The 18636-nt window shown below is 47.5% G+C and overlaps 1 protein-coding gene across 2 annotated transcripts in view; it reads left to right on the top strand.

Annotated features, from left to right (window-relative positions):
• PHC1 (polyhomeotic homolog 1) overlaps positions 1–18636 on the top strand; it is a 35005-nt gene extending 16369 nt beyond the window's left edge. The window contains exons 5-15 of one of the 2 annotated variants that reach the window (XM_055002811.1): positions 2408–2557; positions 3434–3589; positions 4581–5082; positions 5619–6364; positions 7066–7228; positions 8701–8909; positions 12018–12132; positions 12844–12952; positions 13400–13547; positions 16886–17117; positions 17615–18636. In XM_055002811.1, coding sequence (XP_054858786.1) covers positions 2408–2557; positions 3434–3589; positions 4581–5082; positions 5619–6364; positions 7066–7228; positions 8701–8909; positions 12018–12132; positions 12844–12952; positions 13400–13547; positions 16886–17117; positions 17615–17769 — 2685 coding nt within the window. In that variant the 3' untranslated portion in view covers positions 17770–18636. The remainder of the gene's footprint in view (positions 1–2407; positions 2558–3433; positions 3590–4580; positions 5083–5618; positions 6365–7065; positions 7229–8700; positions 8910–12017; positions 12133–12843; positions 12953–13399; positions 13548–16885; positions 17118–17614) is intronic. The other variant, XM_055002812.1, reaches the window with a different exon arrangement.

The raw sequence follows: 18636 nt of genomic DNA, 5'->3' as shown, positions 1-18636 counted from the left end.
CTTAGAGGCAGCCGATAAAGGCTGATGCTTCATGGCAACAGCTCATTCTCTTGTCCTGAAGGTTGAGTAGCCTGCAGAAGAAGCACATGAAGGGGAAGCAGGCAGGCGTGGGGAAGGGGCAGTCATACCTTGGTGGTTCTGGACCTTATGCGCTGGACTGCTTTTTGTTAACTATTTTGGAAATGGTTAATTTCATATTGACCATGTCCTGGGCCAGAGCAGTTATTACCCCTAGGCCCCTTTTGAAGCATGCCGGTGCTGCTGGAAAAATTGGACTGTTTGGTTCCTTTTAATTCTTACAGGCATTTGCTGGGCTAGCCCGAAGTGGTGTGAGATCACATTTGCACCTTTTGAAAGCACTGAGTTTTCACGTATCTATACAGGCGGAATGGAGTTGGCCTTTGCAAAGCCGGTTCAGAGCTTGTGTGTGTGTGTGGGGCGGGGGGTGCTCAGGGACGCAGCCTTGCTGTTTGAAAACCAGCTTGGTGCAGTAGCCAAGAATGCCTTCTGTCAGCCGCACCAGGTTTTCTTTCTTCGTAGACTCAGCCAACCCAGCCACATAGATCCATACTTTTATTCATTGACTGCATTTATCTCCCACCGTTCTCCCCAGTGGGAACCCAAAGTGGCTTACACTGTGCTCTCCTCCGTTTTATCCTCACTGTAACCCTGTGAGGTAGGTTAGGCTGAGTGTGTGTTATTGACCCAAGGTCACTCAGCAAAGCTTTCATGGCAGAGTGGGGGATTCGAACGTGGGTCTCCCAGATCTTGTAGCTGTGTTACTGTAATGGGCTCTACCTTGGGCTGCACTTGAAGACAACTCAAAAATTGCGGGATATGGCTGATCAATGGGAACATCTCTCACCCATCTTAAAACATCCGCATTGGCTGCCAGTTTGTTTCTGAGGCCTGTTCACAGTGCTGGTTATGGTTTTTAAAGCCCCTTGCAGCATGGGTGGTCTCGATGGTCTCCTGTCATGCATCCCTGTGCACCAATTAGAGTAGTCAGGCAGCCACCTACTAGCTGTTCCCCGAGTGAAGGTGGCCCCGGCATCCACCGGAGCCTGTTCTTCTGTTGTATCTCCCACTCGAGAATCAGCTCCTTGAGGAGGTGAGGGGAATGCCATTGCCAGACACCTTCAGTCAACATTGCAGGGTCATTTTATTTGCAAGGGTTTTTAATGGGATATAAACTGCAAGCATCAATTGAGGAGAGGGGATATTTCGGGTTTTATTTTTATTTTATTTTGGTTCTCGGTTGTGATGTTTAACTGTGTTTAAGCCACCTTGAGCCAGATAGAAAGGAAAGATGTAAACATTTTAATAAATAAATACATTTATTTGTGGCATTATTGTGCACATCAAAAAAATCTATACAAATACACAAACCCAGGGTTTGTGTAGCGGTTTCTACACACTCGGAGGGACCTTCAGGCTTGCAGGAAATTTTTTTTAAAAAATGTAGGGGAGCAGTTAGAAAATATAGCCCTCCTTATATAAATAGACGACCCATTAAAGAATTTGAAAAGAAATGGAAAGTTACTTTTCTTCTTATAGATAAAGATGAGAAATAAAAGATATGAATTATCCGTGTAAATTTGGACATGAGCTTTGACTAACAGAGGTTATAGAAATGCTGTCTACTTTAACTTACTTTAAAAAACCCAAAACAATGAATATCGTCAAGTACTCTAAAATATGATATTTTCAATATTTGATTTTAAAGTGAAATATAGTAAAATAGAGAGAGGAAACATTTCTGGTTGTCATAAATCCAAAGATGATATCTAAACGATATATGGTTATTATATTCTAGACAATCTTCGTAATGGGTACCTTAATCTTCTTTTAGTATAATTTGTATTTCTCTTCCATTTATGTTTTGTTTCCTTTTTATTGTTTAGAAAATAAAAAAAACATATATTAAAAAAGAAAAGAAAATAAAGCCCTCCTCAAACCCCAAGTCCTTTGATAACCAAGCTTCCAAGAAGGCCTTGTGAGATCTCTATCATCAAAATATAAGAAGTGGATCTTGGGGGAGATGAGATGAAATTGTGGGGGTCATGGGGGGAAGCTGAGTAAAGAGAGCCAAAGAGCGGGTTTCTGGAAAGCGGACCGGGGGGGGGCAAAGAAAAGAGCCATAGCGAGATGGCGAGGAGAAGTGAAGAGGGGGAAAACACAGACTGAAGGACAATGAGCCCCAAAGCAGAGTGGGGTTCCAGCAAAAGTTGGGGTGGAGGGGGGGTAAGGGTGGCATGGGAGGGGTGTGCCTAGCTAGTGTGGGGCAAAGAGCCAATGAGGAAGTGGGTGGGATTTCTCCTTCCCTGCAAGGTATCATGCGCCTGCAGTTTGATTGTTCTATTGATATGCTTCTTCACCCCCTCCCCCTTATTCTTCTGCCTAACAGATGAATTTGGCTACAACATCAGCTGCACAGTTAATCAGCCGTTCACAAAGTGTCAGTTCACCTAGTGCCACGACCCTAACACAATCGGTGCTTCTGGGGAACACCACCTCACCACCTCTTAACCAGTCCCAAGCTCAGATGTATCTTCGGGTAAGTGATGCACACACGCTAATTTCATGTCTTGTAAAGACTTGGATGCCCTTGCTTGCTTTGGGGATGCCCCACTTCTCTGGACCAATCTTCAACTTGGTGTTTTGCTATTCTGCTATCTGTGTTCAGCCGTAAGTTGAGTCCCATGGTGCGTCCATTTGATTCTCGGCTCTGCAGTTCGATGTGGGTGTGCTACAGGGATAGAAGATACTCAGTGACTATCTTTGCAGGTTTTCTTTCACATGAATATTAAAGATCCCATGGCATTTTTGTAGGATTTTGTGTAACGAGCTGGAATGTAGATTCCTTCTCTTGGCAAACCTGGGCCTTGGATCTAGGTCTGTTTGAAATATGGCTCACGTGGATCAGTTTGAAAGCCCAGTTCGTCTCGGCACGTTCTGTCTGGAGGGAACTCTGTCTTCTTAGGAAGACTTAACGAGAAACAAAACTCTCTCCAGCATTTCCCTATTTCCCCAGTCATCTTTGAGTTGTAGTTGTACGCCTCCTTTTAACTGAGTTGGCCTCAGGTTTTGACCTTGATCAGTCTTAGCTGTAGTTCTCTGGCATGGAAAGCTATAGCGTTTCTTCTCTCCTGCCCGCTCCCCCCCCCACCGTTGTCCATTCTCCGCTAATCTGTGCTGCTGGTCTATTATGGAGAGATGGCTGGGATTTAACCTCTAGAAATAAGTAATCCCCCCTCACCATCTCTGGCAAAGAGGGCGTGATGAGGAGGACGCTGCTGAGAAGGGATTGAGTGTCTGCAGGGCGCCCCAAGTCACGTTGTAACCTGATTTGCTTGTGGTTCGCTTTCTTTCCTCCTTTCTCTCCCTTCTGCTCTTCCCATCTTCACGCTCCCCGACCCCCCCCCCCCGACAGCCGCAGCTGGGGAACCTGTTGCAGGTGAACCGGACCTTGGGCCGCAATGTGCCTCTTACCTCTCAGCTCATCCTGATGCCGAACGGGGCTGTGGCTGCTGTTCAGCAGGAGGTTCCGCCCGCTCATTCTCCTGGGGTCCACGCAGACACGGACCAGGTCAGTGATGCCCGCCCTTTCCTGGGGTCCCCATGACCAGCCTGGCCCAGTCTTGGGGTGTGTTCTTTGCAGATTGATGTTCCCTTAAGTAGGGTATGAAATCTGTACTGTAGGTGGAATTCAGGGCGACACCCGTTCCGTTTTGGCGCACTCCACTCAGCGGCCTTTTTCTTCTCGAGAGTGAGTCCTGTTTCTGCCGTTCACGTGGACCAGCTGCCTCTTTTCTGTGATTCTTTTGTTAACTTGTATGGAATGAAGAAGTGCACCTGGTTGCTAGGCTTATTCAGACCTCGATTGGACAGCTTTTTGCATTTTAGGAATGTCACAGAGAGAGAGAGAGAGAGAGAGAGAGAGAGAGAGAGAGAGAGAGAGAGGAATCTGGTAGCGCAGGGGAAGCTTGGGCAGATAGCTGTGGCGTGGGACTGGCCAGGTTGTGAGGCTCGGTGGTGCTACTCGGGCTGCATGTGACGCAGCCTTTCCTTCTCTCCCCAGGAACGCTGGGAAGCGTTTCAGAGTCAGGTTCTCTGCCCTCAGTCTGCACCTGCTTTCTTTCCGTCTTCACTGATGTTTCTTTGGCGAAAGTCCCCAAAGTTTAGTAGAAGGGGAAGTGTGTTGGGACACAGGCAGTGAACCCGTGCTGGCAGGTTAGAGCCTGTACTGGGAGGCCAAGCTTCTTTATAAAAAGCTGAGTCCAGAAAGTGCCATGAGATCTTTAATTTTCAACCCGAGAGAGTTGCTGAGGCTGGCATTTCTTCTAAGGGATTGGTCCTCGTCTCTGTGGGGAGTCTCTTGATACTCGCCAACACTCTTTTTTTGACAGGAGAAAAAGAAAAGCCACGACAAGAGCAAAGATGAGCTTCCAAACAGCTTTCCGGCTGACTCAGTGTCACAGTCGGTTATGCCAGAGTGTAATCCTGGGCTCCCTGCCTCTGTTAGCCTCCATCCTGGCAACCTTTGCTAACAGTTTGCTTTTTCTCTCTGTTTTTTCCAGGTGCAAAATCTGGCTGTCCGGAGTCAGCAGACTTCAGCTGCCAATGTTCAGCTCCAAGCTTCTGCTCCCAAGGCAGCGTTGCCTGGGAATTCCCAGGCGTCAGCTCAGCCCCAGGCAACACATGCCAGCCAGACATTGACGGTGACACAGACCTCTTCTGGCAACGTAGGCCAGTCCCTCAATCTCAGCCAAGGGGCAGCAGGAAGTAACGGCATCTCTGGGGGCGTGGTGTCCTCAGTGGGAAACCAAGCTCCCACCAGTCTGAGCCAGGCAACGCCATCTGGTCCAGGGGGCAGCTGCCAGAGGAAAGGGACTGGTGTAGTTCAGCCATTGCCAGTAGCCTCTGCTGCACAGGCAGTCACGGTGAGCCAGGGGAGCCAGACAGAAGTAGAAAATGCAGCAGCCAAGAAGGCTGAAGCCGATGGCAGTAGTCCACAGACGGTGGGCATGAACTTAACCCGGACAGCTACACCAGCCCCAAGCCAGACCTTGATCAGTTCTGGTAGGTAACTCTTGCGGCTCTGCTAACCAGAAAGCACATTGTCCCATGCATGCTTCCCCGGGTGGCCTCGACCCTTGTGCGTGCCCCATCCGCTGCCCTCTGCTGGAGGGACTCTGGCCCACGCCTGTCTTGTTGCTGGGGCTGGTGGCTTGGAAGCGAAGGGCTCCCCCCACTTAAGTCTCTTCCCCTGGAGAGAAGACCAATTTGTCCGGCTTTGTTTTCTTTATTGTGGGCTGATGGGTCATTGCAGCAGCGACTGTGGACATATCAAGTTGCCTTCTGCTAAGCGAAGCGGGTCTTCTTGGAACTCTCTCTGATCACTGGCAGGCTGAGTTAGTTTGAGCAACAGGGCCTGGCGCCTCCTGCATGCAAAGTGTGTGCCCTGCACTCCGCCCCCCCGCCCCCCCCCCAAGTGCACGCACGGGCAATTACTCGCAGCTCCCCAGGTTTGCCGCCCCCCCCCCCTTCCACCAAGGCTCCCTCCCCGAGCGCCCCGGGAGCGCCGCGCCCTGATCGCCTCCTCTTGCTGCTTCCAGCCACCTACACTCAGATCCAGCCCCACTCGTTGATCCAGCAGCAGCAGCAGATCCACCTCCAGAAGCAGGTCGTGATCCAGCAGCAGATCGCCATCCACCACCAGCAGCAGTTCCAGCACCGCCAGTCCCAGCTCCTGCACACGGCCACCCACCTGCAGCTGGCCCAGCAGCAGCAGCAGCAGCAGCAGGCGGCCCCGCCTCCCCAAGGCCCGCAGCCCGCCCAGACCCTCGTCGTCCAGCCCATGCTCCAGCCCCAGCCTCAGCAAGCGCCGCTTCAGCAGGACAGCCCTTGCCAGGCGGTGGCCAAGGCGCCCGTCCCCATTCAGTCCAAGCCCCCTCTAGCCACTGTCAAATCCCCCCAGCTGGGGGCTGCCAAAATGTCAGCCTCCCAGCAGCCCCCGCCTCACATCCCGGTGCAGGTGGTGGGCAGCCGCCAGCAGGGCTCGGCCCAGGCCCAGGCCTTAGGCCTTCCCCAGATGAACACGGCTGCCCAGCCTTCCCGGGGAATGCCTGCGGTCGTCCAGCCGGTGTCCCAGGCCCACACGACACCCTTGCTGTCCCAAGGCACTTCAGCCACTTTTTCTTCTTCTCCTCCTCCTCCTCAAGAAGTCCCTCCCCCACTCACCCCTGGGCTCAACGTGGCACAGGTCCAAGGCACCACGCAGGTGGTGAAGAGCATGGCTTCCTCTCCTGTCGTGGCTCAGGCGCCAGCAGCAGCCTACTATGTGCAACCTGTTCAGCTGCCGGTAAGTGACTCCACTGGATCGGGCTGGGGAAAAGAGGGCGAGGCTCACTTTGCTGCACCGGTGGCTGAGATGTGCTGTGCCTCAGCTCACCCACAGCCAAGCTGATGTTGGTGATGTGACGCTTGGCACGAGGTTTGGTTGGAGCTCCCTCAGCCTGACTCAGACAGTGTTGCCGACAACATGGCCATCTTTAAGCAAATGTTGCAAGCGTTCTGGGGCCTCATTCCGCCCAGGACCATGCGCCTGTGGAGAGGGGCTTCAGCCTTCCCCGCTGTGCCATTTTTCTGGGGTGGTACCATTTGCACCATTGTGGGGTTGCATGTGCAGTGTTCAGTGCATGCACAGCCCCACAGTGGGACACAGTGTCTTCCCCAGCTCAGGAAAATGGTGGTGGAGGAGGAGGCTGAATGCCCCCCCTCTCCCCTTGCTCCGTGGTCCTGGTGCCACAGTCTCAACCTGAATTGGGCTCTGGCTTGCCCACAGACTTTGCTTAGATGTAAAGTTTCTTCTGGAGCTTGTTTAAAGCATATTCTTTCTTTTTCTGCTTAGTGGAATTTTAGTCATTGGTGCCTTTGCCCGCTTAGGTGAGGATGGGGGCTGCTTGTCTCAGGAAGCCTGCAGGGTCCCATTATCAATTCCCTGAAGTAGCCTCTAGCATGGACTGTCTTTCTCTTCTGAGTTATCATCTTCTCCCTGCACAGAGCAAGCCTCAGACCTTGGCAGTCAAGCGCAAGGCAGAATCTGAAGAGGAGAGAGATGATCCCAGTATGCTATCTTCGCTCCTGCCCGCCAAGTCTTCTCCGGTGGCAGAGAGTCCCAAAGTCACAGAAGAGAAGAGCGGCCTTGGAGGTGAAGGGAACAGAGGCAAGTTCTTCACACTTCCAATAGAGCAGTCATCTCTTTGGACCTTCTGGTGGGACGAATAGATGGATATGGGTGACCGCACACAGCTGATGACGTACAGCTCTATACTTCTTTAACTAAGCCTTCAGGATCTGCTCTCATGGAATAGCCTTCCAGAGGAGGCTAGAGGGGCCTCTTTTTGCTGGAATTTAGGAGGCAGGATAGAATTGCACTTTTGTGAAACTGATATGAATGGATTGCGACGCCACAGTTGGATTTGATAGCTTTTTCTTTTGTGTTTTTACAGCTGCGGTGGGCCCCGAGTCCACTGCGAAAAGTGTCTCATTTTCTACATGGGAGGGGGGAGTTAATAATAAAATAGATTAGCTTATGTTCCGGCAGAAGTGGGGGAATAGGATAGGGATTGAGGCAGGCTCTTTCTTTGGCTCAGGAATGCCCCTGCTCTGTATATTCCACCACTGGCCTTCCTGTGATGAGAGAGGTGTTAGGGCCCAGAAAAGAATCAGAAAACTTGGGGTGCAGGGACATTCCCCCCCCCCCGGAAACAATTCTGAGTTTTCAGTGTTATAAATTTAGCTTAATACCCAAACATGCTGGCAGTCCTACCTACTGGGGCTCTGAGAGAGGCTTTGTCCAAATAACGCGCTTGCTTTTGTTTATTGTAAAATTTTTCTACATTCGGCTTTTATTTCTTCCTACCTCTCAGATAGCGAAAATTAAAGATACATGTGGTAGGATAGCATTGGGTGCACCTGTTTGCAACTCTTTATCGAGTATTGTACATACTTGTAATTTTTCTTATAGAAATCTAATACATTTATATTTTTAAATTCCATAAGTAGGCCACATTGTTCAATTTCATATGCATTTTATATAAATGCGTTATAAATGATGCCTTTTATAAATGCAATTTATAATTTGTAAATGATGCAAATTATCAATGATGCATCTTAAGTTCAGCCAATAACCAGTTGAAAAGGAAATATTGCATATATTTCAGCTTCCCCTCAAATTTCCATTGTTTTCCAAAAATAAAAAGTTTTTTCCCATGGCTTCAAAATTTTCAGCAATTTTGTCTCTTTTCTTGTGACGGCCTATGAGTATGTGGCACCTGTGGTGAGAAGCTGTATCAACAGAGGCAGCCTCTCCATGGACTTTGTGTATATTGTATAATTATATGAGTTTGTCACTCTTTTGACTAATTGAGATAGTTTTTCTACTCCCGGGTAGGTCTCCGCTCTTTGGTCGCTAGCGTTTTTCCGGGAGAAGCCATTCTTGTTTCTCATCTCCATGGACTTCGGCAGCTGCCTTGGGTCTTCACTTGCTCTTCTTTGTGCAGGCTCCAAGGGGCAGGAACACCTGTACTCCACAGATGACACCAACAGCAAATGTTACCTGTTCAGCAAACGTAGGCAACCTGGTTACTGAATTCATGTAGATTTAACTCTTGGCACTTTTTCTGTTCTTTTTAGAGAAATCAGAGTCCGCCCCCAGTGCCGCCTCAAACGCACCTCCAAGTGACCCAGGCTCTGTCATGGCTTCATCTACGCCTTCGTCTACATTGGCCATGGTGTCCCGTCACTTGGGAGACTCCAAGCCCCCACAAGCCATTGTCAAACCCCAGATTCTCACACACATCATAGAGGGGTTTGTCATCCAGGAAGGGGCAGAACCGTTTCCGGTAAGAGTCAAGAGACTCCTCTCTTCTTGCTCTTGGTGCTGCCAGGTGGCTGTTCTGCTCTCATTAGTGCAGGTGTGTGCTGCAGCCAGAAGAAAAGTTCATTTTCAAAATAATTTTAAAAATTGTTATTTATTATTGCAACTCCCCCCCCCAAAAAAACGGGTGGGGGGGGAGAGAAAACATGCTGGCAACAGAAACAAAATCAGTGTTGGCAAATCAATACATAGGCTTCTATAAAAGGTTTTCAACTTTCTAAAAAATAAGTCTGTACTCAGTTGCCATCTATATGTGATATGTTCAAATGCTGATAAGTTTATAAGGTCGAAGGTCCAATGAGTTACGAGCTTTTGTCTTTCCAGTGTTGTAATTGCAAGTCTTTTAGTGACTGCAGGGGCACAGAGAGTCCATCTCTGTTAATCTTTGGTTAGGTTCCGAGAGACAGGTAAATCGTTTAAAAGTACATTAACATCCTCAAAAATAAATTAGGATTCTAATACAAAATTAGTATGGTTAATGGCTTCCTACCAAAATCACTGAATAACTGGACATGTCCAAAACACATGCTTAAAGAGACGCATATTGTAAGTTACACCGCCAACAATTTGACACTATACTTAATCCTTTACTAAAAGGGTACTATGGTAAACATAATTTTTTGCTGAATAAGTTGCAGCTTAAGGACCATAGCAGCAACAGGTATAAGGCTTAAAGGTTTATCCCATTGCTTTGGCAGAATAATATTCCATTATTTCTGAATTTCTGTATATAATATTTATTGACTGACATCAAATATTTATAGAATATTGTAGATTTGTAGAAATATTGTAGGTTTTGTTTTCTGTGTGGATTCAATGAGTTTCCAAAAGTGGAGGAGATTTTGAAGCACTCAAAGCTGCTGGGCCATATTGGAACACTAATAAATGTTAGTATTGTAAATATTGCCATTCAGCAGAAGTTGGCAAATCATATCTAGACTTCAGCTGAGAAAATGACAAACTCATCAGTTAATCTAAAGTAAAAATTCCCTTGTCTGTCCAAGTCTTCCTAAAAAAAAATTCCTCCCAGTATTAGACTATAATGTTAGTTTAGTATGTGAGAACAGGTCAAATTGATACTATCGTGTTACTATGTGCCATACTTCTCCAACTGCAAAATTGCAGGAGGAGCAGAATTTTAAACATAAGTAGATCCTAAGACATTTCATTTAAAAAGTGGCTCCAAACAAGAAGCCTCTAATAGAGCCCAATATGTATAATCTGTCAGAGAGGAGTGATCCCAATAATTTTGTACACATTGACAGATATGCCTGATGATAAAAAAAAAGGTCTGGAAAACTAAATCCTCTTTCATTAACTGAAAGCTGCATCCTCTTAAAAGAAATCTGAGCTAGTGATGAGTTCCATGTAAATTTCCGTAACAGGTATTAATTTTATACATATATGTATAAATTTTATACATATGTACAAGCAGGGCTTTTTTTTCTGGGAACTCAGTGGGTTGCCCTTGGAGAAAATGGTCACATGGCTGGTGGCCCCGCCCCGTGATCTCCAGACAGAGGGGAGTTTAGATTGCCCTACGTGCCGCTGAGCGGCACGGAGGGCAATCTCAACTCCCCGCTGTCTGGAGATCAGGGGGCGGGGCCCCCAGCCATGTGACCATTTTCAAGAGGTTCCGGAACTCCGTTCCACCGTGTTCCTGCTGAAAAAAAGCCATGTGTACAAGGTATATAGAAAGGGATTGCATGCAAAACAAAAATATTTTGAGATACAATATTCACCCATAATGACAGATTAAGAGTTGCCCATTTGTATATCAGATATCAACTCGTCGAAATTCAGTTGAAATCATATTCTTAATATTTCTTGGAATCAATATTCCAGGATAAGTAATGACATCAGGGCACCATCAAAAATGTCCATTAGTAATTACTCTGTGATGTCAATTCTCATTTTGTTCAATTAATTGAATAGCCAGACAAATCTCCAAAATGATAAATCAAGCTTATTAATACAGGAATGAAAGACTGAGGTTCTGAAATAAATAAAAAATTATAATCTGCATGTAAAATATTTAAAATCTAAAGTTATATATAAAGCCATTTATATTATTATTTTATCTAATAATACAAGCCAGTGGTTCCAAATAGAAATTAAAAAGGAGAAAGAGAACAACCTTGTTGTTTGATACCCCTTTCAAGAGGAAAGGGCGCGGAAAAGATACCCGTGGTCTGTAGGCGAGAGCTGGGGGGATGAATAAAGCATTCTAATCCATTTCAAAAATTTGTGAGGGAAATCAGATTTAGTCTGTGAGGTAATATATTCCAGTATATTTTGACAAAAGCTTTTTCAGCATCGAGTGAAAGAATAGCAGCTTGCTCAGATTGCTTTGTTTAATCACCTCAGCGACCGAGTGAAGATAATCTTTGCCTACTTTGTATAAATCCTACATGGTCTATATGCACCAAAGTTCGAATAACCTTTTGAAGACTGTTAGCAAGAATGGCAGTTAATATCTTAGCATCTGCGTTCATCAAAGAAATGGGTTGAAAGTTTGCACAATGAGTATGATCTTTGCCAGGCTTTGGAATCACAGTAATATACACATCCTGCAGCGATGCTGGCTGTAAATGGGACTCAAAAATCTCATTATACAGTAGATATAATTTTGGAATTAAAAAATTTGAAAAAGCTTTATACCATTCTGGTTCATTCTGCCACTCTAAACATGGAACATCAAGCGAGAGCAATGCTTCCAAGTCTTTTTCTAATGGTTCTTTGCCCTTACTATACTATTAAGAATAAAACTTTTGAAACTAGCAGTTCCTTGGTTAATATTAAAATGCTCTGAAAGCTTAGCTCTCATCTGTGTTCTCAACATTGAGAAGTTTAATCATTGAGAAAAGAAACATTAAGATGCCATAAACTGGATGGCCTAACCCGATTTGGAAACTGGAGATCAAATGAAATTGGGGGCACGATCTGGAGAAAAGTTTGTGAGTTTGCAGGCACTGAGGTGCACTGAGGGAGGTGCATGCTGACCAGCTGAGTACGAATGCTTTGGGTCAGGCTCCTTATTGTGTTCCAAGTTTGCTTTACCTTTTCCATGCAGGTGGGTTGTTCTCAGCTCCTGAAAGAGTTTGAAAAGCCTCTTCAGGGAGGGGCTTCTTCTCGGCAGACGGAGAGCCAGCCTAGCAATTCCCCAGGAGGGGATAGCTTGACAACAGGTGAGTAATCATGAGGGGCTGTAGGAGACTGGGGCAGGGGAGGGTTAACTATTTCTTCCCCGCTAAGTTACTTCCAACCCTATTTCTCTCTTGTTTTAAGTGTGTTTAACTGCTGAGTTAAGCACTTAGATTGGTTTCCTCTCTCGAGTGGGTGGCTGGGGGAAAGAAACACTACAGATGAGATGCATCTGTGTCTTGGTGGAACTGTTAGAGGGTGGTTGTCCTTTGGTTTTTCTATTAATGAACTGCCAACTTTTGTGTTGAATTAGGAAGGGAAACCAAAACTTTTGACAGGACTCTCAGGGACCCAGTTTGGTGTAGTGGTTAAGAGCGGCAGGACTCTAATCTGGAGAGCCAGGTTTGATTCCCCACTCCTCTGCTTGAAGCCAGCTGGGTGACCTTGGGTCAGTCACAGCTCTCTCAGAGCTCTCTCAGCCCCACCCGCCTCACAGGGTGATTGTTATTGTTGGGATAACAATAATACACTTTGTAAAATGTTCTGAGTGGGCATTAAGTTGTCCTGAAGGGTGGTGTATAAATCGAATGCCATAATTTTGAACAGAAAAGGGTTCCAAATTCCAGTTTGAGTTGGCTTTTCTATACCCAGATCACTCACTGTACAGAACACTTTGAACACGCATTGTGCTGCGACTAGTTTCTGAAGGTTTCTTTGGTTGCTATAAGTGTTCCCTGTGCATTTCATCTCCTTAGAGCAAGACAAAAAAGGGAACCTGCTGAAGTGCGAATTCTGTGGGAAATACGGCCCCGCCAGTCAGTTCCGTGGTTCTAAGAGATTCTGTTCTGTAACGTGTGCCAAGAGGTAATGGTGGTGGGGCATCCTTGAGATTTACATTGAAGAGGCATAAGATCAGCGGACTAGAGTTCAAACGGGCTGTTGTGATACTGTCACGGAGGCACATCCAAGGTGATTTCTCTTGGAAATGAAACATGGCCCTAGCAGCAGCAGTAAAGTGGGTAGGACAAAGGGATTTGGCTGGTATTAATGTTTGCTTTTATGTTCAGGCTTCCTCATGCCAAGATGTGAATGGGTTGTAAATGTGGTCAGTTAGGACAGATGTTATGTCTATGACGGGTTGGTGTGCCCGGGTAAACGGCTGTATCCTTTATGCAAATGTATGGGGTCTTAGTGCTCCACCTTTCAAACCATTTTACTGAGAAAAGATGAAGGTTTCAGAACTTGCTGCCTGTAAAAGATTTCTCCACTCATTTTTGTGGAGGGGTATGACTTGGTACTCCCCTCTCTCAGGTACAACGTGGGATGCAGCCACCAGCTTCGCTTGCAAAGGAAAAAGATGAAGGAGATCCAGGAAGCAAACTACGCCCGTCGACGGCGTGGGCCCCGGCGCAGCAGTTCAGAGATTGCCCGAGCCAAGATTCAGGGCAAGCGCCATCGGGTGAGGATGGCATCCTGCCCAGTTGCTTAACGCCTGAGCCAGTGAAGACCTTCGGCCGTTATTCTAACCCTTTCTGTACCAAGGTGGACTTGATTTAAGACAAGGCCATTTAAATGAAGCCAGTGAGCAAAATAAAAAGGTCCATCTATTGATCGCTGAGTTAAAACATATCCATTATTATTATTTAGGTATGTCGTATATAAACATGTACCCTAACGTGTTGCTCTAACAACAGAAGCTCATTCCTTTAAAATGGGATATTCTTGAATAGGTGGTAGTTAGCATCAAGACTGGAAGAGGCTGCTTCGTTCCGGGCTTCCTTTCTGTTTCCGTGTTCCACCCCACTAAAGTCAGTCCTCTCAACCAGAAGCCAGGGGCAGTTGCTGGCGGCAAATAAATATCCTTGTTCTGCAGTATGTATAATGGGAGTATTGAGCCATTTGCAAAGATCAGGTAAACAACACAGGAATAGAAGATGAGCCAGTGGGTGACACTTTGGGTGTCACTTTGGGTGACCCACCGTCACCCCGTGTCAAGCAGCAATATAAATATAAGGAACCGTTGTGCCTTGTACAAGCACCAAATGCTTCTTGGCTTCTCCTGGGCTCTTCTTTGCTCAGCACCACTCTGAACTTTTCTCAGCATTCTTCCTCAACCTCTTAGTGTGTGGTAATCCACTTTTCCAATAGCCTCAGATGTAATAAGCAACACCTGTCTTGTTTTTGTTTATATTATGTGAATTAATTTTTTTCCTCAGTGAGACTCAAGGTGGATTACACAGCAAGAATCAGTACAGTTTCAAAGTCATGTCAATAAAAATAGGGTATATGTGTGTGGTGCTCTCAAGTCGTAGCTGACTTATGGTGCCCCCTGGTGGGGTTTTCATGGCAAGAGACTATCAGAGGTGGTTTGCCATTGCCTGCCTCTGCAGGCCTGGTCTTTGTTGGAGGTCTCCCATCCAGTTACTAACCAAGGCCGACCCTGCTTAGCTTCTGGGATCTGACGAGATCAGGCTCACCTGGGCTATCCAGGTCAGGGCAAAAATAAGGGTATATACATGCAAATTTGCAAAGATTTAAAACCAGCAAGAATCCATTAAAGAGTTGAAGAAATGCTGAAACTGAGCATAAGCAATTCTAAGACTATATTAAACATAGGAACTACCTGGTAGGTTCATACTTACAGCAATAGTCTATGGTCCCTTTCTGTTCCTTTAGTGATGGATCTCTCTGAGACCCACTTCCATACAAAACAGCCTTCCTGTCTTGAGTAAAAAGCCCTTTTAAACAATTCAGTTTTGCATCGATTGTGGAAAACCAGAAGAGAGGGAACTCTGATGAGAGATTGTGAGGCTCAAATCTACCTATGTTGTTTCCTTTGGATGTAAAATAAAAACTAGGTGTGTGGCCTCATGGAGCTAAACAAGTAAAAACAACAAAATTCACAGCTCACCGTTTTTAGCAAGAAAAACTAATTTCTTTAACCGGTATGTAGTTTGTGCGTATTTTGATAGTTGTGAACGGGTCATTTCATAGAAAAAGAGCTGTAGGAACTCATTAGCATGTGCCACGCCCATTGATCGAGCCAAAATGGCCGGAATTTGACTGCTGCCAGATGGGGGAGTGTTCCCCCACCTGGCAGTGGCCCAGTCATGGCCCTTTTGGCCCCAATCCAGGCTGAAACAGGCCCAAAATAGCCATTTTGGGCACATTTTAGCCTGGATCGGGCCCAAAACAGCCCAGATCGGATCAGTGCTGGGCAGGGGAGGGGCCCCCCCACCAGGCACCGATCCAATCCTGGCAGTTTTGGTGCTGATCCCGGCCAAAACGGGCCAAAAATGGCTGTTTGGGCCTGGATCAGGGCTGAAATGGGCCAGGACTGGGTCGGTGCCGGGAGGAGGAGGGTTCCTCCGGCCCAGCACCAACCCAATCCCAGCTGTTTTGGCCCCAATTCCAGCAGAAAATGGCCCCAAATGGCCAAAAGTGGCCATTTCGGGCCTTTCAGGCCCAGATCTGGGCCGAATCGGCACAGATCGGGTAGGTGCTGGGTAGGGGAACCCTCCCCTGCCTGGCACTGACCCAGTCAGGGCTCTTTCGGCCCAGATCTGGACCCAAAAGCGCCAAAAATGGCCATTTTGGGCCCATTTTGGCCCAGATCGGGGCTGAAATGGCCAGGATCAGGTCGGTGCCTGACAGGGCAGGCTTCCCTCGCCAGGCACCGACCTGGTCCAGGACCCTTCGGCCCCGAAATGGGCCCAAAATGGCCACTTTGGGCCCAGTTTGGCCCTGATGGGGGCCAAAATGGCCAGGACCGGGTCGGTGCCCAGCGGGGGAGGCTTCCCCCGCTCAGCCCTGATCCAGGCCCCTTTGGCCCTGAAATGGGCCCAAAATGGCAATTTTGGGTCTGTTTTGGCCTGGATCAGGGCCGAAGGGGCCCAGACCAGGTCGGTGCCAGCAGGGGCAGCTTCCCCCAACTGGCACCAGGCCAAAATGGGCCCAAAATGGCTGGAAATTGCCATTTGGGGTCCGTTTCGGCCTGGATTGGGGACAAAACAGCTGGGATTGGGTTGGTGTCGGGTGGGGGAAGGTTCCCTTGTCTGGCACCGACCCGATCCATGCCATTTTGGCCCCAATCCAGGCCTAAACGGCCCTAAAGTCTGGTGAGCGGGGCACTGGAACTGCCAGAATGCTGTTCCAGTGCGTTCCCCCTCGAAAAGAGCCCTGGTGTGAAGGACAAGAATCCAGGTCAGCCTTTGCAGCCTCCTCCTCAGCCTGTGAGGATCTTGTTTCAGGCTACTGTTCTGTCTTGCATGATTTTGCCCATTCATTCTTGAACATAATTTTGAAACTTGTGGCTGGAAAGTTTGCTTTTGTTTTTTGAAACCAAGTATTATGGGATGATGAATTCTAGGTCACGTTTTTGTTTGTGGCAACACGCAACTATGCCTGCGCATACAGCCCTGGTGCTGGATTTCAGCTTCTTCCCCTTGTTCGAAGCTGCAGAGTTGTCATAGCTGACCTGGAGACGGTCAGGTGTGCTTGTCCAGAATGTTGGTTGGCATGAGATGTGTCTCTAGAAACTCGAACCCAGGGGCGGGGGGCTCTGTTTCAACCAGAGGCTTCCAGTGGCCCAGAAACCATTCCTTTGGGGAGCTGGATTCTCTAAGCAGATACCTCTGAGGTCCAGCATACACAGTGGTGACTTTCCAGCATTCCAAGTACAAGTGACGGTGGTGTTGTAGACTGTATCCCGTTCACTGTCAAACTTCTCAGTGAATGGGCATTCTGTCCTAAACATTTTCTCCTATTGCTTCATTTCTGGGTGCCTGGATTTTGCAGGGGCAAGAAGACTCCAGCCGAGGTTCTGATAACTCCAGTTACGATGAAGCGCTGTCCCCCACATCTCCTGGATCCCTCTCGGTCAGAGCAGCTCACGGAGAAAGAGACCTGACCAGTTCAAGCATTATTCTGCCTACCACTGATCTTCATGGCATCAACCCAGTCTTCCTGTCCAGCAACCCCAGCCGCTGGAGTGTAGAGGAAGTGTATGAATTCATTGCATCCCTGCAAGGTAAGGCTAGCACTCTGTCAACACGTCCTCCTGCTTTTCCTGGCATGCCTCTGCCTATCATGCCCTTCCACCAAGGAAATCTGGACATGGTCTCCTGTTTTCTCTTCCCCCAGTTTATCGCAGCCAGCCTGTAAAGGGAAGCATTCTAGGTGTGAACGCACCAGCCCAAGCTCAGTGATTGTTTGTCCTTTGGACAGCCAGGTATATTGGCATGTCCAAGGATTCAGTTGGTAGCCTTCTGATAGTGGCATCCCTACCTCCACAACTGGTGCACAGCCGCTGGTGCTTACAACTGATTTATTTTCTCTAATAAATAGCCCCCATCTGCCATATGATAATGCAACCATAGCACAAAGGCCTGGGGATTGAGGAACATTTTCTACCCTTGATAGTAGTGAACAATAGTGTTTCTTATGCATGCATCCTTTGCTCAAATGGCATTAAAATGTAGGCTGCTCGAACACCACCTTGTGTGATCAATTTCTAAAACCCCGCAGGGTGCCAGGAGATTGCAGAGGAGTTTCGATCACAGGAGATTGATGGCCAGGCCCTGCTCCTGCTGAAGGAAGAGCACCTCATGACTGCCATGAACATCAAGCTCGGCCCTGCCCTCAAGATCTGTGCCAAGATCAACGTCCTCAAAGAGACCTAATAGCATGCAAAGCCCGCTTGCATCCTCTCCGTGCTGAGGCCGTTTCTTCAAGCTCTTGGCACTGAATGGAGGGAAACAGACCTTTCTTGTAAGCCTGTGTCAGTGCTGTAAGGGGAAAGCATCTCTCTTGAAGAACACCTTGTGCTTGCCTGCACGTTCTCTGGCCTCCAAACTGTTGGGAGGCTAACATGGCTACACAGAGAGCATTTTCCTGCAATAGGCTCTGGAGGCTCCTGAGGGAAAGGGGCAAGGAGAACCTTCTCTCTTCTCTGACCTGCGCTGCCTTTTCCCCCACCTCTGTAGCGTTAGATTCCCAGGGAGGAGGGAGTGGTCAATCGACATTGGTCAGACTTTGTCTTAATAAATAGGGAGAAGTTGACCATCTCCCCTTCCCCCAACCACACACACAACACAAATGCACACACTACAGTGCTCCAGTTCATGGTTTTATGTTGAATGGAGAGTAGCCATAAGCCTCCATCTCAAACACTGAAGGGGAAAGATGTTACAGAAAGAACATTGGGGCTTGCTTGTGCCCAGTTGGAGCCTTCCTCAGATAACCTGAGCACATCAAGGGTATGTATGTCTGGCCACCTTTTTTAAAAAAGGTCTTTAATTCCACGTGTGTCTTCTGGGGCTAGGATCTACCCATTAAGATCCGAAGGTGAATACACACATACTGCGGCAGCAACTGTTTTGTCTAGCATTTTACAGTTCCCTTTTTCAGTTTTGCATCTTGTCCTCCCTACAAGAGAGCATACGAGACAAAGCTTCTGCAAGCAGGTTTGTATCCTTTTGGCAGGGGCTTGTTTTATAGAAATATACCCTCAGTAAAAAGAATCATTAAAAATAAGCTGTTCGTCCTCA

Source organism: Eublepharis macularius, chromosome 18, assembly GCF_028583425.1.
Source record: "Eublepharis macularius isolate TG4126 chromosome 18, MPM_Emac_v1.0, whole genome shotgun sequence".
In the NCBI taxonomy this organism is placed as follows: domain Eukaryota; kingdom Metazoa; phylum Chordata; class Lepidosauria; order Squamata; family Eublepharidae; genus Eublepharis; species Eublepharis macularius.
This window is presented reverse-complemented; position numbering and strand designations above follow the sequence as displayed.